Here is a 24479-nt window from a genome sequence, read left to right on the forward strand (position 1 = left end):
ACATTTAGAGTTACTTCCCTTGTCTTTTTTCGTTTCGAATTATTTTATAAAAACAAGATGGCTGCAATTTTTCACCTGGTAACACACTTAAAGAGTTTTTTTTTTTTTTTTAATAGTTCAGTAATATTCAGGTAATTTCGACTGCATAATTAAGAAGCTAACATTGTAATTTATTAGAATTAAAAAAAAAAAGTTAGTAGAAACCATTGATTTTATCTGAAAACTATCAACTACAGAATTTCGTTCTGATAGTATAGAAGCGCCCATTTGTGCATAAAAAACATAATGGTGCATCTTTATTGTTCAAGTTGCAACAAATGAGTACAGCGAGTAATTTGGGAATTGATGGGAGATGGAATTGTGGCAACTGAATTGCAAAATGATTCCTACGAATGTTAAAAAGCAAATGGCTCTAATCGCTACTCTCTTTCTCCACTTTGTTGAAATTTGCTGTCCCCCTCGCTCCTCAAAGCAAAAAAGTTTTCACAGAAACGTATGAACTCAAAATATTTTCCAACAAACAGAAATCGTTTCAAACGCCAAGAAAGTAACACCTCTATGTGAAAATAGTAAGCTAAAGTGAAATTAGAAACACCTATAAAACAAAGAGTCAAAATCTAAAGATACAAGGAATTCTCAAGTTGGATGCAATACCGAATGGCTCTAGAATGTCTGCTCTCCTCCTTCCATGCCTTTAGGCACAGAGGAGGCGGAAAGAACTCAATGACTCATGTACAAGCCTTATTCATCTTGTTTACATATACTTACATGCCAGTAAGGTGAACAGAAACGAATACACACAATAACACAAACAAGGTAAACGAACACACATACACAATGTCACACTGCCAAATACTCTCATACGTATATTACTTACACACATATATTCACATCATTCCAGTAATTATAACTGGACTTATGAAAAAGAATTTAACTACCTGGCAAATATACCTGGTGAACCAAGTGCAAGAGAGATTCAAACAATTGTACTTAAAGGAACGGTTAGAATCATAAAGATCTCTTGATTGGAATATATGAGATAGCGGGTGAATGTCTGGCATCCAATAGGATGCCCTATCCCCAGCTTGAAAAAACTGATAGGAAAATTTAAAAAATTGAAGAAGACATATTGACCTAAAAATTTCTCAGCTTTATGACTAACTTAACTTGTTTCATCACAACCTGAATATCCCAAGTTCGAATCCAGTTTGTTCCACAAAAATTATTTTCACTTGAGATGTTGGCAACCTTCATATAGTCCTTCCCATAAGTATCCAATTTCTTTCTAGAAACATATCAAGGAAACCAATGCCAACAATAGAATCTTTGAATTCATACAATATAATGATGACCCAATACGTGTTTTCATAAATGACTAAAAGTAATTTTAATATCTTTACCTCTTGTATGAAAATGTTTTTTTCTAAATGCTACAAAAGTCTTTCTTTCTCTTTATTATACCCAATTAAGAATCGATTCATTTAAATAGCATTTTTGGATACCCATATATCTTCAAACTTGCACGTCTCCTCTGATATGTCGCCTTTGCAGCCAATATGACCATACTGTTTTCAGCATGTCACTTATGCAACTTCCTGTTATATATTGTTCATTTTTGCAAACAGACGCATTTATTTCTATTTCATGAAAGTGTCCTCTTTGTTTTTGTTGTAGTCACTGAATGTTATTCTTCTGCTTCTACTGGTGGCATCTCTGTTGTGTTATAACCACCCGGATGTAATATTCTGTTTATGTCACTCCTAGTAAAATCAGCAAGATCATTTCACTGATGGATATTCTAAGTTGGGGACGTGATGGGATGCTTCAACTTATTTGTTCACTATATTTTGTGAACTTCAACATGTTTGTAGTGCAGTATAATAATTATTCCATTTTTTTTTTTCTTTTTTAAAATTTTATCAGTATTCACCTTAAACAAAGAATATTGCCATTTAGATGTAAGAGCTATTATTAGGGACACTATCTAGAGAGTTGAACAACGAGATGTCTGTTCACATTACATTTAAATTTCTGCATGTCAGTATAATCAGGGAAGCAGGCGACTGTGAAGGAATTCTAAAGTCTAGCAGTTAAAAGAAAGAAATTATTAAAGAAGAAAATTTTCCGGCATCTAGGAACATCCACAGTGAAAGGGTGGGATTTTGCTGCTTGAGTAGGTACAAGTATTATGAGTTCTTCAGAGCACAATCCATTAAAATACTTGGAAAACAAGTACAGGGATGCAACGTTGTGGCGATGGGACAGGGGTTGGAGCTTGGTTGATAGTGCAGGACCTATTAGATTGAAGACTCTTTTTTAGACAATGTCTAAGAGACAGATACACTCATAGCATTTGTTCCCCCGTCAACATATATATCTCCAACCAACCTAACAAGTAGCCAAAACTTACCCCTTCACTATAGTGGTCCCTAGATAATAGAAAGCCTTTTACTCCAATAGTTTCCTCCTTCCGGAAGTTTTCTCAGAAACTACTGGACAAATCTGGCTGAAATTTTTATAGACCTTTGTTATGATAAGGTGCAGCAAACTAAGTATTATGGTATCTGTTCAATTCACAGTTAGGGATTAATATGGATTAACCGCTACAATACCACATTTACTCTAGAAATTTTATTGGAAACTATGGGACCGATCTGGCTGAAATTTTGTATGGATCTTTATCAAGGCAAGGTATGGTGAACTAAGTATTGTGGTATCTATCCGATGTACAGTTAGTGATTAATAGGGATTAGTATTTAATGCGAAAATAAACACAAATTTAAAATATGGCACAACATGGAGAAGCATGCATAAAGTTGAGACCTCTGCATTTTGTCTTCCTCGATTTGGAAAAATCATTTAACTGTGGGCCACATGATGTGTTTTAGTATGTGCTGCGATATCTGTGTGTTCTGAGGAGTTGGTTAGTTGGGTTAAACTACTCTATGACTTACCAAAGAGTGTAATGTTAATTGTTGTTATTATATGTAAGGACCGTCCCATCATGGTCAGAACACACCAACGCTCGGCCTTTTCCTCGCTGCTCTCTATTCTTGTCATGAACGCCATTATCAAGAACCTGAGACACTCCTGTACATGGATAGTCCTACTTGCCTCACAGAGTAAATCCAAATTACGAAAGCAAATCCAGTGCTGGAAAGACAAGCTATCTGTGCCTAAATGTAAATTCCATGCTCAAAGTTTATTTCCTATAAGTACTTGTCTATGGAACACAATATTTCAGGGCTGCTTCCCAGCTGACTATAACATCGATAGTTGGTGGCTAAACGTCAAGAAGATGCAGTGTTTAATCACTAATAAAGAAGGACAAGGTATCATCTAAGTCAACAAATAGGATCCTCTAAGAATGCATGCGTTCAAATATCTAGGATTGACAATCAGTAATGAAGACAACATTCTTGGCAAAGTCACTGCGCACATAAATGCAATATGGATCAAATGATGCACCACCACCGGTATTCTCTGTGACCGCAAAATCAGCGACCATCTAAAGCCGACAATCTACCAGACTTATAAGATCCATCCTTTTGTACAGCTCCGAGTGCTTACCAACAACAGGCAAGGCAGAGTGAAGATTTACTGTTATCGAAACTAAAATGCTACTGGGTCTTGAAAATTACAGTCATCAACCACATCTGTAATGATGACATTACTAAGGGGGAGACACTGCTTATCAAAGCCCTAAGGCCACTCGAGGATAAGGGTTAATTGTAACCCCTCCAGTGCAGCTCAGCTCAGGTGCATAGGCTCGTGATTGAAATGCACCTGTAGCCGATACATGTGGCGTTACCCGTGGTTTCGTCTAGTGGTCGAATTCGTCTTCGGGTCGTCGTCGGTCTCTCTCCGGTTCTGCTTTCAAATCAGCTTTCAACCGTCACCTGGGCTATCGGAGAAATATATTGCATTCACAAAGGCGTTCCAATCAAAGAAAAGAAAGTCAAAACTTAATTGGTTTTTCTTAACACAGAATTGATTATTGTCTTTGACTTTACAATATAATAGTTACACACTGGCCTAGTCATGCAACTTAGGGGGCTGGCAGTTTTGTTTCTTTTACCAAGTTCTCCGTTCTTCATCTACCGTCAGTCCACGGGAAGGGATCAGCAAAAAAAGACGCCAATTAGCTAAGTGTCTTGTTTTTATCAAATCAGTCGTTCCTCCGTTCACCTTTTTGGAGTTATTCTTTCTTTCTTTCCTTTCCTCTCTCTGTCTCCCTGATTTCTACTCCTCCTTTCGGCTTTATCTATCCCCATTTTTAACCCTCATTGCACTGAGGTGTTACTTATCATGTAATTAGGAGCTATTAGTCACCTCCAGGTCGACCATGTCACTCAACAGGGTTTTAAAAACAACCTCTTTTTTTAACAGCCATGATATCGGAACAAATTCTCGTTTGTCTTTCTCTTAAAAACCCCACCCCGGCCCTGATGTGATAAGCAACAACTATTTATCTCCATGAGTGACTCGTCAAACATTTTCGGCTGGTGACCCTGTATTGCTTTTTCTGCCAACTCGAGAACCTCATTATCATATTTATTTATTTATTTATTTATTTCCCATCGAAATATTCCTATTTCTTCTCTCATAAACATCTGTTTTTCCTTGACCAAGTGTCAGTATGTCCCCCCCATGCCTCATCCTCTCCCATCCTCTATTTGAAAAGCAAGATCATCTGGTGTCGCCAGGGATCTCGTCATATAATGAGTGTCACTTAGCTAGTGAGAGAACACTGTAATTATCAGTAACTTGGGTAGTATTTGTTTATTTAAGAGGACAGCTCAACAGAAACTTGTTCATGTTAGACTTGACAAGGACCATGTTATAGTCACCTGGGAAGCAGATCTGCAGTATTGTGTTCCATATACAGGTAGTTCTAAGAAAGAAACTTTGATCATGGAATTTACATTTAGGCACAGATAGATAAGGGAAGCTGTTAGCAGTTGTTGTAGCTCGACAAATATCTACTGGAAATGTTCTACATGGGGAGTGGGACCATCTGAAGGTGTTACAGAACTTGCTTTTGCATTAGAACTCACTGAGAATTTACATTCGTTATTGCAATTACCTGGTGGATGGGGGGTGGGGTGAAGGTGACGATTCTCTCCCATTTGTTGATGCTTTAGTCTCCAAGTTTTGCTAAACCTGTGTATAGAAAAATCAGCCATAACTATCTTTATTTAAGGTGTTTTTCTTATGTTCCCCCAAAAATTTAAAAAGAAAAAATTAATTTCATTAGAACTCTCATCCATCAAGCTCTTAAAATTTATTTCAATAATAAATTGATGCTGAAGTCCGAGTTAAACTAAAGTAGTTAAACCTTAGGATTGTAACCTAATGTGTGTTTTCTTGACCGTGTTCACTTTTGCTCATTTGTAATTTCTGAAAATTTGCAGATTTGAACAAATCAAGCATCAAATTCTTTCGAAATCTGTAACAAAACCTCTTGAAATTTTGAAACAGGAATTGTCCCATAAGGTTCTGGAAGAAAGACAACTCTGGTGGAAACAAGCCGAGCATGCACGGTCCCCTTCTACGAGTAAAACATTTACTTTCATCATGACTAATATTTGGCCAAAATTTCAAAAATATCCAAGGCGTGGTTATTGAAAAAAGTGAACAAATGAACGATTTGGGGGGCAATTTTACTTGTATAATGCACCCTGTTTTGGCTTTCATTGAAAAGATTTCTTTTTAGTAAGAGCAGGAATTATTCAATGTTGATATCTTTCATATGAAGGAACATTAAAGTCCAAAAACTCAAAAAGCTTATTATATATAGAGAATCTTACACAGCTTTTCGGGGGTTAATTTACTGGCCAACAACTCTATATGGTGGTGACATGTGTGTCTTTTCGAGGTTTATGCAATTTTGCAAAAAGTTGATTTATGTAAAGTGTACATAGGGCTCAACCGTTACCATATTTAAAAAGTCCATTTCACACTATCAACTGATATTATTCCTTTTTTTCTCACCAATGTCTGGATCTGTCAGTATGTACAAGCACGTGATAAAGACTAGTATAAGGTGGAGTGAGTGTGGGTTTTCATAGCATCTTTTTATAGGAAAACTTAGGGCCATGACAATATATTTTTCGGTACTAAAGATTTGGGGTCTGCTTGCCAAAAATTCATACATGGGAGCATATTAAAATATATTCGCACTGATCTATATATTGATACTTGGAAGTTCAAAGGTCAAAATGTGAAGAATAAAATTCCAGCCTTGAAGGAAACACTCTGCAATTATGAACTCAGCAAATTGGTCACATTTTTTGAAACTTCTGCAGAATCACCTTAAAATTTAAAATGAAAACAAAAACAAAAAAAAACAAACAAACAAAAGGGTTCTTATTTAGAATTCAACCTAATTATATATAAAAAAACAAAATAAGAAAAAAACCTTTATGATGCAACAAAGATATCATATTCCAAAAATCAGTTGTCGTTAAATGGTTCAGCAGCTAATAGAGAAAATAGTATCCAACAACAGCCAAGATGGATGATTGATACATACTTGCTGCATAAGAAAATGTTACTCCACAACTGTTCACAATCGATATTTATTTAGATATTATTTATTTAGATATTATTACTAAAATACTTATAGATGTTCATCACTAATTCAATTTTTTCATATATAAATAATCATTTCTGGTGACGTAAAGAAAAAAAAAGAAACACTTACTATTGATTTTTTTTACTATAGAGGGTTTCTTTCTGAATTCATTTAAGATGGCGAGGTAGGTCTGTGATGGTTATTTGATTTATTTATTTTCTTGCATCCGTTTACCACTTAAACTAGTTTCATCTGCGAGCTAGAAAAAGGCAAGTGTTTTACTTATTAACTTTTGTATGATGTGATGGAAGTACATGATTCATAACTAGTGTATACTCTTTATGAAAAACTAGCCTGGGTGCCCAGCGTCCGGGTGTTTGGAACGGTGTGTTGAGCAAAAAAAAAAAAAAAGTGATAGTAGGCAGGCAGGTTCAAAGCCATACTGCGAAGGAGGAAAAGAATGTGAAACCCCCCCCCCCAAAAAAAACGTGATGTAATTAATGCTAGTCAATCGAAAAGAGGGAGGACTTTCAATAATATCGGCGTAAAAAGCGACCCCTCGATGTAGAAAAGTGCCCAGTTGAGGGTGAATGAATTAATGTTTTTAGTCAATTTCTTGATATTTGTTGTCCGAATGGTCGAGCTTCAAAACGATACCAATCTCGTGTAAATCCGTTGTCTCTGTTGAAAGTTTTAGGCAGACATACAAATATGCATACATACATTTAAACAGACAAGTGAGATTTTTATGAAAAATGACAAAGAAAATTTTTACTTCGCCAGTGTTCACACTCACTATTGATCTAGATATATTACAAAAATATTCTATAAAACCAAAGAATCATGTCAATAAATTAATTATTCAGATACAAATTATCATTCCTGAAGATGTAAAAACAAAACAACCACTGTTGACTTTTTATTAAAGAGTGGATGATTTCTTTCCAAGTTCATTTCCGGGAGACAAATCTGAAGTAGTTGTGTGGCTTGCTATTTGTTTTCTTGCTTCCCCTCACCACTTGAAATACTTTTGTATGGAAACTAGAAAAAGGCATGTGTTTTTCTCACTAACTTTTGCTTGATGGGATGCAAGTACATGATTCCCAAAAAAGGATGAAACACATGTGCATGTCTGTCTGGATAAGCATGCAATGTAACTGTCATTAGGCAATGTAAGTGCTGTATCCCATTATTCTATCCCGTTAGAACCTGGATGATAGCTAGTTGTATGGATACAGTTAATCCCTAAAATCTTGGAAAGTTTCTGGTAGAGATTGGATTCAAACTGTCCACTATAGTTGGTGCTAATAGTTGTGAAAACTGTAAGATAAATTCAGCTCGATATCAGGGTTTGCATTACAAATTCAGCTGAAATGCTGTTTAGGAAAATAACTTCAGGTTGCTTTGTGAAGTGGTCCATACAGATCAGAAGATGAGTAAATCTTGACTGAATTATGATTCAACAAGATTAATATGCGACAAATTGAGCGTCTGGAATGCTGAATATTCAAATAGGCTTCTGCACCTTTGACTTTTAGCAAGATATATAGCAACATGTCCAAGCAGTGACCTTATGCCTCATATTTGACAAAAAATCTAACTGAAATCAGTTTTACTGTGACTTTGGGTCTTGGGTGTGCCAGATTGTGACTGATGAAGATTTATTGGAACAAGAGAGTGATCTGTACCTGTTGAGGTATAATAGATGATCTGTATGTCCGAAATGGATACAGGCAGGTCTTGCAAATTCAGGTGATGGCAGATCCAAAGTATCCAAACCTGACTGGTCTAAGGCCAATTGTAGATCTATATCAGAAGTTGATGACAGAGAATTGGTCAGAAGGCGATACAATGATCTCAACTGTTTGAAAAATATGCAAAAGACTGTAGTTGTTGTTTTTTACATGGGGGTCACCACTTATCAAGGCCCAGAGGTCACTCAGGGATAAGCAAAAAGAAAATCTTCTCGGACTTAATTTGGTCTATGTAATTTTGTTTCCCCTGGTTATTTTTGATATTTTTTTTTCTCCTTTCCCTTGCCATATTCATGACTTTATTCATTTATTTTTTTTTAATCGTATTGTCCTCGATTTGGCTCTGTTGATCGAGGATCGAAACCGGGTTAGCTGGCCTTTATTTTCATTTTTTATTTTTTAAATAATCATTATGTATATTGGTCTATATGTAGCTATCATTAAATTCTGTACCCCTCGAAAGATTTTCAAATATATATATATATATATATATATATATATCGTATAACGATTTGATCACTGTCTGACTGACGTAAACAACATTTAAAATTAAAATGTTTAAATTCAACGTTATTTCACGTGGTTAATGGTAGACGAATCGATACGGTCTTTGCTAATCGAACCAGAGATGTCTTGTGTTGCCGAGTTCGAATTGTTCGACTGGTGTTAATCGTGACACCCTGCACTAAAGATTCCCGAAAGGAAGAAACACTAGTGTCTGTAGGTATTTAATTATTATAGTAAAAAACTAATTAGGACAGCCCCTTTAAGAAATTCATTTCTTATCGTTGAGCACTTTCAGTTGAATTAAAGTCGGTCAATTTAGCTCTTATGCATAGATCATCGTATAACGATTTGATCACTGTCTGACTGACATAAAGAATATTTAAAATTAAAATGTTTAAATTCAACGTTATTTCACGCGGTTAATGGTAGCCGAATGGATACGTTTTTTTTTTTTTAAATTTTTTTATTACATTTTCACCCCAAACAAGGCAAATTGCCACTTTGGTGTAGGGGGCTACTATCAGGGGCAACAACTACTGGGGTACTATGTTGGGATTTGGGCAGCAAGATGTCGGTTCACGTTACACTTGAACTTCTGCACGTCAGTACTGTTGGGGAAGCAGGGACCTGGAATGGAATTCCAGAGTCTAGCGGTTCTGGAGAAGAAACTATTGGAGTAAAAAGATCTTTTACATCTAGGGATCTCTACAGTGTGGGGGTGGGATTTAGCAGCCTGTCGGGTTTGTCGAGGGTGCTCACGTCGTGGGGGCACAAGTGATTGCAGTTCGTCAGAGCATTCACCACTAAAATACTTGTAGAAAAGGCAGAGGGATGCAACATTTCGTCGATGGGACAGAGGCTGAAGCTTAGATGCCAGTTCAGGGCCTATCAGGTTTGTGACTCTCTTTTGAACCTTGTCGAGGAGCGAGAGACTAGTAGCAGATGCACAAGCCCAGATGTGACAACAATACTCCATACATGGGCGAATGGTGGCCTTATAGAGGTACAGGATACTTTCGGGTGTTAGTAGTTGTCTAGCACGGTAGAGAGAGCCCACCTTTCTTTCAGCGGCCCTGGCAATGCCTTCAATGTAATTGTTCCAACTCATGTTTCTTGTGAACATTAGGCCAAGGGAATCAAGCCAGAGATGTCTCGTGTTGCCGAGTTCGAATTGTTCGACTGGTGTTAATCATAACACCCTGCACTGAAGATTCTGGAAAGGATGAAACACTAGTGTCTGTAGGTATTTAATTATTATAGTAAAAAAATAATTATATATATATATATATATATATATATATACACACACACAAACACACACACACTAGCAGTTCAGCCTGGCTTTGCTTAAACCCTATGTACTGTTCATAACTTTATGTGCATATATATATATATATATATATATATGCAAAGTTTGACTCATGTCCAGGTAACCTACATCTAAAATTTCAAGTGTTTAGACTCAAAATTAGTAGAGGAGTTTGGTAGAGTCAACTCTTTCAACTGACCTCTTGGCAGCCAAATTTACGCCCAAAAGCTGATTAAAAAGTTTGCTGCATGTCTAAATACTCTTTATGTAAAATTTCAAATGTTTAGACCCAAAATTGGCTGAAATAGTTTGCTAGAGACCGCAAAGGTCAAATCTTTTGAACTTTGACCCCTTCGCAGCCTAATTTTCGGCCAAAACCGATTAAAAAGTTTGCCCTATGTCTGAATACACTTTATGTAAAATTTCGAATGTTTAGACCAAAAATTGGCTGAGTAATTTGGTAGAGACCGCAGAGGTCAAATTTTTTTTTTTTAACTTTGATTCCAATTTTGACCGCGTACCATTTATTGTTTTGGCCTCAAATCAAATTAAAAAGTTTCATCCATGTCCAAGTAACCTACATCTAAAATTTCAAGTGTTTAGACCCAAAATTGGCGGAGGAGTTTTCTAGAGTTTTCAAAGGTGAAATCTTTGAACTTTGACCCCTACACTGCCAAATATCTGGCCGAAAATCGATGAAAATGATTTTCCCAAATCTCAAATCTCGAGTCTATAGACTGAAAATTGACAGAGTAGTTTACTAGAGAAATGTACACACACAGACAATTTCACACGCACACACACAGAGCCTCTGAGCCACGCTCATATGTGTAAGAAATGAGGGTGAAGAGTTTTGAGTTTCGATTTTAGCTGATGGCAACCAAGTCATATAAATACATTTTTAGTTTTGATCTCAATACTATTTATGGGTTCAATATAATAATCGATGGAGAATTGCCTCTATAATAATAAATATGTAATTATCATGAATTAAAATATTATATTTAAGCATATTCTATGACCGGACAACGCTGGGTGGCTTGCTAGTATTAATATAATAATACAATATTATTTTGCTGTTATGGTCAATTTCACTTGGATTCTAACCTTATTATGTTACAAACGATTTTTCAGTTTCTAAAAGATATTGGAGACTATTTACATTTCTTGTCAACAACTTTTTTTTGTGTGTAAACAGAAAGAATTTGTTTACTCTCTAAATCTTTTCTAAAAAATGTAAGTTTTTTTTTTTTTTTAATACATAAAATCAGAATTATCTCCCTTGGAGAGAAAATCTGTTTCTAGGTTGGCGTTATTCTGCAGGGGGGGGGGGGGAGACTTTAGATTCCCAAATCTCATGAATATGAAATGTTGGTTGGGAACACTGATGCACCTTCACATTGGGATACTGGTTTTTATTAGATCAATGTAGTGTAGCAATGTTGATCATATCGTGTACCTTCTCATAAATTTCGTAACACTTTTTATGTTTACCTAAAATGTTTATCTGTGAATAAATTAAATGTCTATGTAGGGAAATTCAACTGTCTATATACACTAAGCATTCCTCAAGTCGATCCATTTGTGCTATTATGAATGTCACGTAATTAATTGAAGTCGTTTAATATTTTTGTTACTTAAACTTAGAAACACACAAAACACAAGTCACAAATGAAAAATAACACATAATTATTTGGATCATTCTGACTACTGTTCTCATCTTTAGTGTTATTCTCACAATGTTTCAATCGATGTAACTTTTGACCTTCTTCAGATGAGTATTGTCAAACTCGAGAATCATCTATCTGTCAAGCTCGGGAATCTAGCGGAATTTCAAATGGAATCCTTTATTTAACCCACAGTGGTAACGTGCTCTTGTTCCATTCAGGTAGAAGGCTTAAATGATCTGTGAATTAAATGAACAGTTCCGTTTGAAATTCTGTGCAAATTTCTAAGTTTGAGCCAAAGATTCCAAAGTTCAAAAAGATACACCCGAAGAAGGTCAGTGATTACATCAGCTGAAACGTTGTGAAAATACCACTTAATATGAGGATAGTAGTCTGAATAATTTAACTAATACAAATCACCAATCCATATCTAAAAAATTTATGAATAACAAAGTAGTTTAATAAAATAAAAATAACAAAATCTTAAACGACAGGTTAGAGTTAAGATTCGGGTTGTGAATGCAACTGCAACAAATAATTTTTGAAATCGATAAAATATAATTGATTCTATTTCAAAGTGTAATTCTGAATAAAGTAAAACTAGTTTTCAGTGGACGATGCACTATTATCCAATTTAAATTATAAAAACTGGAATTTCAAATAGCTGCATATTTTACATGCCTATACTACCGTCCAATTTTATTTCTTGCGAGACCCATGTGTTATCAATGATAGCGCAGCACACAAAATGGTGATCCCATGTGCGCAGAATACATATATAGGTAAGCCGGTAGTATTTACTTCCTTCTCATCACAGGAAAATGTGACACAAGGTCAGAAAGTGAGAAGAGTCAAGCATGGGCTACTAAATGGCTTTTTAAAATTGGCGTCGGGGCACCTCAGGCAGTAAGCAATAAACCTACTTCACCAGAAAGACAGGAGGCAAAGACCTGAGGGAGGTAGACCTCCTAACACTACCTGGAACGAATGCCTCAGTCTGTCAGATAAAAGGCCACTGAAATGACCCACTTTCTGCCATACTGATTGCCGAGATCAAAATCTCAACTGGCTTATATCAGGGATCGGAGCAAGTAGTCAAATGAATGGTCACATTTGTCGTTGAAAAACGTAAAAGCAAGGATATAAAATATTCACTTTTCAATGACATTAAGGTCATAACTACAAAGCTGATGAACATTCCAGAAAAATAATGAAAAGATGGATGAAAAGTGTTAGAATCGAGGGTGATAACTTTAAAGAGGAAGACCATAAAGTTTCATTTTCGAAACTGCAATCAAATTCATTGACACAAGTCCCATTACTTTTCAGACACCTTGTATGAACTTACTACATTTATGAGACACAAAAATCCTCCATGCTATAATAAAGACAAATGCGTATATATACATCAACTTGGCATTTTCTTCAATTCTTGTGTTAATTGCCTATGGCCTTGAGGTAGAATGTTATATTATGAAGTCAAAAGTGACTTTCTAACTGGGTTTGAATCTCCCGACCAGTAATAATTATTTCCTACACTGATAATTGCGTAAACACTACTATGTCTAGGTATAAAATTAAGTGTTCATATTTATTTAAAAAAATATTATAGTTATATAATATAAATATTTTTATTTAATTCTAATGTGTATGCACAGGTATTTCACTCTTTTTAAGAATCATCAGTGTGGAGCAATCTGCCAGTTGCATGATTTGAATCCCAGACCAAAATCACCTTTAACTCTTGAGTCTTTACCATATGGCTAACCGAACAGCCATGAAGAAAGGAGAAAATTCAACAACCGATCATGTCTTAGTAGGCTGTCATAACAATGTTCAACACCGCAAACGGAGGGAACTTTGCATTATGCATTCAATTGCCAGCCTTGCCCTCCTGTGTTAATGGGTGCCATACTCACTATTATGATATTTTTATTTAATCATCTACATACACATGTGTTTCATCCTTTTTTGGGAATCATGTACTTCCATCCCATCAAGCAAAAGTTAGTGAGTAAAACACATGCCTTTTTTAGCTTCCATACGAAACAAGGTACTCATGCACTTATTGATCCGTGCTGAAATAATAACGTTATTATTTAAAAAGCCATTCTTAATATGGGGAGGGTGTTTTGTACCTATTATGCACTTTAACCTTACAAGTGAATAAAAAAAAAAAACTTAGATTAAAATTGGAAATACAATTTAAAAAATAGCATGGATCAATAAGTGCATTAGCACCCGAAACTATTTCAAGTGGTGAGGGGAAGCAAGAAAACAAATAGCAAGCCACACAACTTCTTCAGATTTGTCTCCCGGAAATGAACTTGGAAAGAAATCATCCACTCTTTAATAAAAAAGTCAACAGTGGTTGTTTTGTTTTTACATCTTCAGGAATGATAATTTGTATCTGAATAATTAATTTATTGACATGATTCTTTGGTTTTATAGAATATTTTTCTAATATATCTAGATCAATAGTGAGTGTGAACACTAGCGAAGCAAAAATTTTCTTTGTCATTTTTCATAAAAATCTCACTTGTCTGTTTAAATGTATGTATGTTTGTATGTCTGCCTAAACTTTCAACAGAGGCAACAGATTTACACGAGATCGGTATCGTTTTGAAGCTCGACCCTTTGGATGACAAATATCGAGAAATTGACCAAAAACATTAATTCTTTCACTCTCAACATGGTGGGGTCGCTTTTTTCGCCAATATTAGTTTATACAGAAATTAAAGAAATTAGTGATGTACATCTATAATTTTATGAGTACTTCTGTAATATCGAAATAAATAACGATTGTGAACAGTTGTGAAGTAAAATTTCCTTTGTCATTCTTGATGAAATCACTTTCAAGTAGTGAAGAAATGTATAGCAAGTCAGACAACCACCTCAGACTTTAGCCGCCATGTGAAATCAATCTGGAAAAAAATCCTTCATTCTATAATGAAAAGTCGAGCGTTTTTTTTTAATTCTTGAGATCAATAGAAATGTTAATTTATCTCTAATTTATTTACTGACATAATTCTATGATTTTATATGAGAGAGACCCGACGTTGCCCAGAATTGAATGAGGATCAACAAATGTCTCACCCTCCCATATTTTATTGCCATCAAAATCGGTGAAATTTTTTAATCAAATCAAGTAGTTCCTTGTTTTAGTTGGTCACCCATTGTGCTGCACTGGAAGAAAGATTCACATGCCTTCCCGCAGTGACAGTCCATAATATATTGTAGGTTACATTGCACAGTAGAAAACCTACTATTGATTTTATAAAATTGCTTGAAATAAAATTTAAGATGCAAAAATCAAGTACAATGGTTTAATTGTGCTCTAAACAAAAACGCTCATTCCAAACGTGCTCCTGTCATATCAAAGAACCTATTGTTGAATTTATATGCCGGGCCTTTCTGCTTATGCGGTAATAAAACTTCTCAAATGCACTTATGATGTTAGGATGCATGGAGCGTTAACTTTAGTCAAAATCGCATTTGATTTCTTTCAATTATTGATACTTATCAAAGACATTCTGATATAAAACCTAAGAACACTGCCAGGCACATTTGTATGAAAAAAAAAAAAAAAAAAAAAAAAAAAAAAATCAGCCCAGTCGTTTAGGAGTCTATAAGGAATGAACTCACACAAAGTTCCTTTTATATAATAGACAGATAAATTTTAGCAATATATCTAGATAAATAGTGAAAATACTGGTGAAAAATGAATATTAGTTTGAACAAAATCCATCAATGAAAAAAAAAACAACAAAAAAAAACGACGCAAAACAGTTTTAACAAGGAATAAAACAAAAATTCTACAAACCATAACTTTTTTTGGAAAGTCCAAAATCCATAAAAGAATGCGGCGGAGTTTCTGTTTCTTCTTTATCCGTCATTTTTCTCGGCCTCCACAGATATTCGTGTTATCCTGTTCACCTTGAGTTGTCATTCTCTATTCTCACTAAAGCAAACAGGTGGGCCTCGCCCTCTCGCTTTCTCCCTTTGTTTCTGACAATTGGAAATTATTTTTATAATTTTTTTTTGTTTATATTCTTTTATGAAAGTCATAGAAAGAGAGACAAATACACACATCAATGTGATTCAATATCATTATTGTTATTTTTTTTTTCTTCAATTTCACAAAATTTTCTAAATCTATATTTCCTTTGCCATCGACATTCCAAGAAAGTGAATGTTACGGATTAGAATTAGGCACTTTGAAATGGTCGATTATTTCCTAGTTACTTGCCGTTCCATAAGTGTAAAGTTAGACACAAGGTCAGCTTTTAATGTCTCTTCAAAAACGAAGCACATTGGATTGGAACAAAAATAAAATTACATTCTAGAAAGATTTCTCCTTTACTGACCAAGGACAGAAAAGATGAAGTGTAATTCATTTCATTAGTAAAGAAATTGTTTGTCTTTTTGGCTTTGTAGAACATGATTGAGTTTGTTGCTGAAGATAAAGCCATAGTACCCCACTGAACACAAATGGCGACATCCGCGTTCTTGGTGAGATAGTGAAACATTGGATCGACCAGATACATGCAGGTAAGCCATACATGTAACAGCAAAATACTATATCAGCCAGAAGACCGAAGCCAGAGAAATTTATCAGACACTTTATCTGTTTGGTAATTTATAAAATCATTTCAATGAACTAATTCTTAAAAGCATTGGTACAAACTAACATTTCTTTTTTCAAATCAAAAGAGTTTCACGTCAGGGGCATTAAGAAATTCCCATGAATCGTTTAAAATAATTTTATCATTAGCTAACTTCTAATAAAATATAAAAATTGTATTTTTTTTTTTTTTTTTTTTTTTTTAAATGCAAACATTTATGTAAAGCCAATCGAGTGACCATTTCTTTGATTAAACAAATTTTTAATAAACAAAAAAACAAAAACATAATTAAGTCTGTTTTGATATAAAGATGGTGTTTATTAGAATATACTAGCCTGGGTGCCCGGTCTCTTTCCTGTTGCATCCATCGCCAAACCGGAAGAGGTGAAGGTTTTAATTAAGGTTACTCAATCGAAAAGAGGGGGATGATTTTCAAAAATATCGGCGAAAAAAGCGACCCCTACTTGTAGAAAATTGCCAGTTTAGGGTGAAGGAATTAATATTTTTAGCCAATTTCTCGATATTTGTCATCCAAAGGGTCGAGCTTCAAAATGATACTGATCTTGTGAAAATCCGTCGCCTCTGTTGAAAGTTTTTGCAACACATACATACATTTAAACAGACAGGTGAGATTTATATTATAGACTAGCCTGGGTGCCCGTTGTCTGGGTGTTTGGAGGTGTGTGTTGAGAAAAAAAAAAAAAAAAAGCGAAGGCGGAAAAGGCATCTCAACTCCCCACATAGTACCCCTGTAACTTATGTCCTTGGTAGTAGCCCCCTACATCAAAGTGGCATCGTGCCGTGTTTGGGGTGAAAATGTAATTTAAAAAAAAAAAAAAAATCTGTTAAAAATAAAAAATGTAGATCCAGATTTTTATTTATTTCCTTTGTAAATTACAATTGTACCAGCAGCAACAGTCACCAATAAACTATAAAAGGAGTACCCATTTCTACTCTGAGCTTATTCAAAGGGCCTTTGCTCCTGGCGTAATACTGTCTCTTCTGTTGCTGCAGACTGCATCTCGCCTCATGGACCTTTCCCAGATATTATGAAACCTTTTTCTTCAGATCTAATTCCAATGCAACCTCTGCTCCAGCTTCTACTCCACTGTCTCACCAGCTTACTCCATGCAATACTTGCTGCTTCTAACATCTTCCACTACAGTTCCAGTACTCATCGACGTCTGACTCCCTGTTCCAGTGCTCGTTGATGCCTGGCTTCAATTTCAGTGCCTATCAATGTTCAGCATTCTCGTCCTTCCTCGTTTCATTACTGTTACCAAAAATATACTAAAATTTCTCATGTTCTTACCATATTGGTAAATAAAAATATGATCTCGCCCTTTTTGTTGCGATTGTCATCTCTTCTTTGGCATTACCTTTTTTTAGTTGTAAGGCCAGTCATCATCAACAATCTGCCCTGCAAACACACTTTCCTAAAATAAATATTAATGGGCATAAGTGAAAATTCGCATTCCAAGTAAAAACTATTATATACTTACATATCACGCAAAAATAAGTATTCTCACCAGAACTTACTGAGTAGAAGTGTAATTACAAATAAAAATCAGTTTTTGTATTTTGCTTATCTGTCGTGATTAAATGACAGAATTATCTCTTCCTGATTTACAGAATTTCTGCTTTAATCAATGGTAGAGCGTCAAAATATGATAGAAATAATTTCTATCTTTAATTAAATTTCTACTCAATAATTTTTCCTAATTTTTGCTTTACGAAGTGCTTTAAATAAGTTTCCAGACTTTTATCATATGGCCACTTTTATTGATAGTACACATATGAAACACTAGTCCCCTTTGAAGTAATCTCTTCTGACTGCAATCCACTTGTACTGTTCTAACAACTTCTGGAAATTTTCTACATCTTCAGTTCCTCGTGAATAATTGTGTGTACAATTCCAACACTGACATCAAATTATGCATTTATTGTCTCTGTAGACACAACTGTCCTTCTCCATGAAATTCTTTATTTGGCCAATCAACCCTGGTGTTCTAACTTCCTTACTCCTCCCACACCTCTCATCAGCCCTTAAAGACTCCCTGCCTTCCTTGAATCTCTTATGCCACTAAAAAACTGATGCTTGATTCATGCAAGATGGCCCAAAAGCAGTCTGAAGCATTTCATACGTTTCTGTGACATTTTTTCCAGGTTTAAACAGAATTTTACTGTATATCGTTCTTCTAAAGTGTCCTCACATCCAGATTGCATTTTTGAAATTCACCAGTTGTGACAATAAGGCTTTAGTAGGGTGTACTCTAATTCCTGCTGAAGCTGTTCATTTGAACCTGAAATCCTAAAAATTAGTCATCTTATAAGATGTATAGCAATAACATACTGAATTTTCAATGACGATTTTAAATGCCTGTACAAAAAAAGTCTGGAAACTTATTGAAGGCACCTCGTCGATACCTATTTTTGCCTGATATGTAAACATATCACAGAGCTTTCCTGTTAATTTATTTGGAATTCAATTTTCACTTATAGAACTGCAATTTTCAATTGTGCCTAATACTATAAAAGCACCAACTTTTTTTTCTCAGACTTCCTCTCTCTTTTTCGATTCCCCTCCCACAAGTACCACTTCATACCAAAGGTCCTTATTTACTTGGACGACAACTTTCATTTATTTTGTGTAAAAATAAAATTTAAGAAAATTTCTATTTTCTTAATTTTATTTTAATTCAATAAATGCCTAGATAATTAATGTTTTATTTTGTGTTATTGGATTGTTGTTGACATTTGTTGAGTTTCGAGTCTCCCAGATGTGCGTGCTTCAAACTGAAAACTAAAAAAGTTCTCCCATGACAGTAATGCATAAGTGCCAAAATGTTATATCATAATTTACATTGATCTGACTTAGATGAACGAACACACACAGACAACTTGAATGCTTACTAGACACTGTCCTCAAGTATCTAAGGTCTCTCTGTACAGGAGTTTGTCAGAACAATCTGGCATGAGGATACTTTTTCCATAGAAGTAAACCCTGACCAAATATTCAAAATCACATAGTATTTGCTGCCCAAATAAGATCTCACTATGGCTAATCCACATTAGCTTTTATGAGGAATGGTGCACCTTCTCCAAGTGATGTTACCTCAAGTAATAACATGATACCAGACTAGATAAATTCTTGTCCTGGAATTCAGTAAGACTAAGAGACCAAAATGAAAGACATACTACAATGTATGAAAATGGTTAATTGGGGAAAGGAAAATTATGTTCTCAATTTCTTTATTAACTCAGTGTTTGAGAGATAAAGAACTTTAATGGAATATTCGAAAATCTATGTATCTCATATAGACTTCAAGTGTTAGCCCCAGGTTGGGGGCCTCTTGATTTCTGAGAACTTTGACTGATGTAAAATAATAATAATAATAATAATAATAATAATAAAAAAACAAAAAACAAAACAACTGCTTTTTGTAGAATAATCATGACCATCATAATCTAAGTACTTTAAAGTGGAATATAGCATCAAAAACAACTGCATATTTAAATGGTAAAGGAGATTGCCCCATAATTTTTATTAAAAATTATAAAAGATAAAACTCATGAAAGGGAAGCTTTAAATGTCAGGCAAGCTAATTGACTAATGCCTATTCACACATTATCGACATCATTTTAAAACTCATAACACGACTTGCATACCATCATCACATACGATCGTCTTTGTTAATTAGAGGACAGTATTCTCCCTCTCCGACATGTTTTAGCTATTTTCAAAGGATATCCTAATTCGAGGTTTTCTTCAAACAATTGAAAAAGCCAACATGTTACAATTTTACATTTATAAAAAAAAAAAAAAAATAAAATAAAAAAAGAGAAAAATAATCAATTTCTCAATTGAATGTCACCAGCTGTGATGAAATATTTTTAATGACATCCAATTTGAGTATATGTTGACTAACTTTAAATAGTCCAGTTTATATTCACAAAATACTGGAATTACAAAATAACTGCTCTAATGATAGTATTATTGCATTAGTATAGATTGCATTATAGTAGTATAGTTAAATCCACTAAAATTCCTGTATTTATTAAAAAGTGCTCAATGAATGAACAGAGCATTTATATAGTATGTTTATGTGACAGTAATACTCCATTCTCTCTAAATAAATAACAGCAGTTTTTTTTTTTACTTCACTTTTACATAACTGAAAAAGAGGATAATTGTACAGAAACACCTTGTGAATTAGACAAAACTTATTTCACAAATTCTTTAGACATTATTTTATTATTATTATATTATTGGATATTCCCTCCTCATTCTATAGATACAGTCATAATATAGTGTGACGAAAAAAAACGGGCCCAACTCTAATTAGGCCCCGTTTCTTAGTGTTTTGCCCGAATTAAATGAAACTTTGGTCATAACTAGTTTATTATATTCAAAATATCACATCAAAACACTAGGGTATTTGGCCTTTTTTTCTCCGTTCTACAGTATATGTTCTAGATGGCCTCCATTCAGCTTTTGTTTTTTTTTTGGTCACCCTGTAAAAGTAGATAGACATCCCACAAAAATAGAATTAATACATGTTTAGACTTTGTTTTTTTGGTCAACGATTAGCAGTAGATTAAAAGTTTGAAACATCAATACTAATTAAGATTTCTTGCAAATATAAATATACTTTATTTTGCATTGCCTGGTTGTAAATATGTTTGATTATATTTTAATTTATACAGATTTCATATTTATTATTATCAAACCAATTTTCTATTGCTTACTATATTGTACCCAAAATATAGTAATTTCAAAAGTTAAAAAAAAAAAAAAAAAAATGATTTGGATGCTATCAGCAAGAATCGAAAGCAAAGTATATAGTTCTACCATATGATCTAAAGACAGATGGATATCGAAATTAAAAAAATTAATGCAGTTTAATGTATAAAATATATATTTATGCCCGCATAAAAATGAACTAAAAATGAAACTGTGGCACTAACTTTAATGCAGGTTTAACTGGCTTCCCATGAAGGAGGAAGTTCCATGCGAGTATGAAATTCACAAGCGATCTCCAATCAGATATATATCCTGTTAGGGGAGATGACGTTAGGTTTTTGCAAATCGTGCAAGGAGGTATTGACGTTCCTCTACATACAGCACCTGTTATTCCCAAATTGGTCACCCATCTGATACTGACTGGAATCAGCGTTGCTTAACTTCAGTGATCTAGTGAGAACCGATGTGTCAATGTGATTATGCCATATATGTGCAGAGAACCACTTTAAGTTGACTTATGCTTGCCAAGTATTAATTTTTAAAATGTTGACACCTTAACAGCTATTTTTACCAGTTATAAACCAAATCAAATTTGTTCCACAGGTCCAAATCCCCTATATATCAAGTTTGTAGACTAAAATTTGCAGAGCAGTTTGTTGGTGACCATTCTAAATACACACACACATAGACAAGGTCACTTATATGAATATCCTCAGTATCAAATAATCCTTATACACTATGAAATTTACTTCATGTATGAAAACTAAAGAGGGGAGATATAACATGAGAAATATTTGGAATCAAGTTTCCCCTTGCTGTTATTTCAGATCATTTGAAACCATAGCAGCAAATTTTAGTCTCCCCTCCATCAAGACCAGAGGTTTTGGGGAAATATCAGATATTTTGTAATTCATATGCAAAACTAGAAAAACGAATGACTATGATGGAAACATTTTATGGCAGTAAAAAGTGCCAAAAATAGGCTCTGGATGATCCCCTTAATGTACAACCTTAACAGCAAATGTCACATAGCCCACTATACAATTCTGGTCATTAACTTTCCAACGAGCCTTCATTTGTTAAATTCTGATCAATAGTCGCTGAGATTTGGAACTTATAAAACTACCAAAAATGGTAGTATATCTATATATACATATATCTATACTGGTAGCCAAATTGAATATTGAGATGCTCATATCTTTGGTTCTATGGGATGAAACATGAAAATTTGCAGGCTTTTTGAAGATTATAATACTATTCTATGGTTAAAATTTTATGACAATTGGTAAAAAAAGAACCAATATCTTCAAACTAATAAAATATGCCTAAATTTGCCTACATTTGTATATATAGTATCCTGCAAGCCAGCTTCAGTTTTGCTGTTTCGGTTGTCTCCCCTGTGGTCTTATCATGCCACTAGTATATCACCTTTTAAGTAAGACGGTGAGAGGGAAGTAAATACAGCACATTTATAAATATCTTTGAATACATATTTCTGAATTTTTGAAGTGAGGATTGCTTATTCGGACTACTGTTCTAATCTTGAGTGTTATTTTTCACAATGTTTTGGCTGATTATGATACTTGTCAGAATGCCAAGGAGAGCTATTTCTACTAGTCTGTTTTAATGTTTATCCACTATGCCATGAACTAAAAGTTTCAAATAGAGATATGTATTAAGAAATAAATTGACTAGAAAAAAAGCAATAATACAAGTGGAAAAGAGAACATAAGAAACATTTTGAATCCAAAAATCATAACTCATTTGGGACTTATCAGATTACTTAAAATGTATTTGGACTACTGTTCTAATCTTGAGTATTATTTTCACAACATTTTGGTTGATGTAACCTCTGGTCTTCTTCAGGTGCTGAACTCTGGAATCTGCACAGAATTTCCAATAGAGTTCATTGTTTAATCCATAGGGGTAGCATACTCTAATTCTGTCAGTAATGACTGGGTAGAAGTCTTAAGTAATTCAGAATGATATTTTTTGAATAGCCCCCCCCCCGAAAATTGAATCTATAATTCAACTCCAGAAGAGTATCTTACAGCTGCATTTTACTAAGTACTTTATCCAATGTGCCACAAGTCATTGCAGTGGGAGTGACACTCAAAAATACAATTGTGAATTATTTAAGACTTCTATCTGATCATAGCTGACATAATAAGAGCTATCTCTGTGGATTAAACAAAAGGTTCCGTTTTAAATTTTGTGCAGATTCTTGAGTTTGACAAGATACACCCAAAGAAGGTTGGAGGTTACACTGGCTGAAACATGCAGTAGTCTGAATAATCTAATTAATATGAATTATTAATCCTCATCTAAAAAATTCAGAAAGGTACTTAAAATGTATAAGATAAAGAAACTTCCAGTAGATATAATTATATAATTTTAGAAGAAAGAGATCAAAATAAGCAAACAAGAAACCAAGCAAAACAAACTGCTAAAGAAATTCAAATGAAAAAAATTGTCTCCATCAGAAGAAATATTTCTTCCATTTTTATTTCAAACTTTCAAAATTAAAATTTTTTCAATTTGAAAATTACAACAAAGCTTTTTAGAAAAAAAAAAAACATTAATTTCTTAATTATCACATTTCCTTGGTGTAACAAGAAAAAAAAAGGGGGGAAAAAGAAAAAAAAATTTTTAATTTGGAAAAGAATATTAAAAAATAATTTTTCCTCCTTACAGCATTAACTGTATATATTGTTTGCAATTTATTTTCCTCAAGTTCCTTGGCCATCGGATGATCTATTAAAAAATGACTTATGCCGAAAGAGGTAATTTTGATCATTAATTAATAATTATATCCATTCGCAAAAAGCATAAAAGATTATATGTACATGAAAGAAATAAAAGAATTCAATATTTCCTTAAGTGATAGTTTAGTATTTATTGATATTTTGTAATTATATATTAAAAAAAAGTTTTCCTCTCAGAAATAAAAAATTTGAGTTTGCAATGAAACGCTTTTAGTTACATGATTATTTCCCCTGAAAATATTTGTTAACTCCCTCGAAATATTTTTATATAATTGAATGCAAAGTATAAAATTTTTTTTTTTTTAAATGGCAAGTTTCATATTTTTAAAGATGGCCTTTAGAGAAGAGAAAGCTTGCAAACTTTAAGCATAACTTAAGCAGTACAAAGAATGATAGGAAAAAAATAAAAGGAAAATTTTGACAAAAAGACTAATGTGGATAAATCAATTTCTGTAAATAAATTAATAAATTGCAGACTCAATTCTAAAAGATTTCAGCATATCTGTATGCATATAAAAAAAAATATATATA

General features: G+C 33.9%; 1 protein-coding gene across 2 annotated transcripts in view; it reads right to left on the bottom strand.

The window, feature by feature from the left end:
- Nucleotides 1-15912, bottom strand: part of LOC145277636 (H(+)/Cl(-) exchange transporter 3-like) — an 86187-nt gene extending 70275 nt beyond the window's left edge. The window contains exon 1 of one of the 2 annotated variants that reach the window (XM_080129215.1): nucleotides 15638-15912. In XM_080129215.1, coding sequence (XP_079985341.1) covers nucleotides 15638-15710 — 73 coding nt within the window. In that variant the 5' untranslated portion in view covers nucleotides 15711-15912. The remainder of the gene's footprint in view (nucleotides 1-15637) is intronic. The other variant, XM_080129216.1, reaches the window with a different exon arrangement.
- Between the last annotated feature and the right edge of the window lie 8567 nt (nucleotides 15913-24479).

Source organism: Euprymna scolopes, chromosome 6 (genome assembly GCF_053919585.1).
Source record: "Euprymna scolopes isolate OS-2025 chromosome 6, ASM5391958v1, whole genome shotgun sequence".
NCBI classification, from domain to species: Eukaryota; Metazoa; Mollusca; class Cephalopoda; order Sepiida; family Sepiolidae; genus Euprymna; species Euprymna scolopes.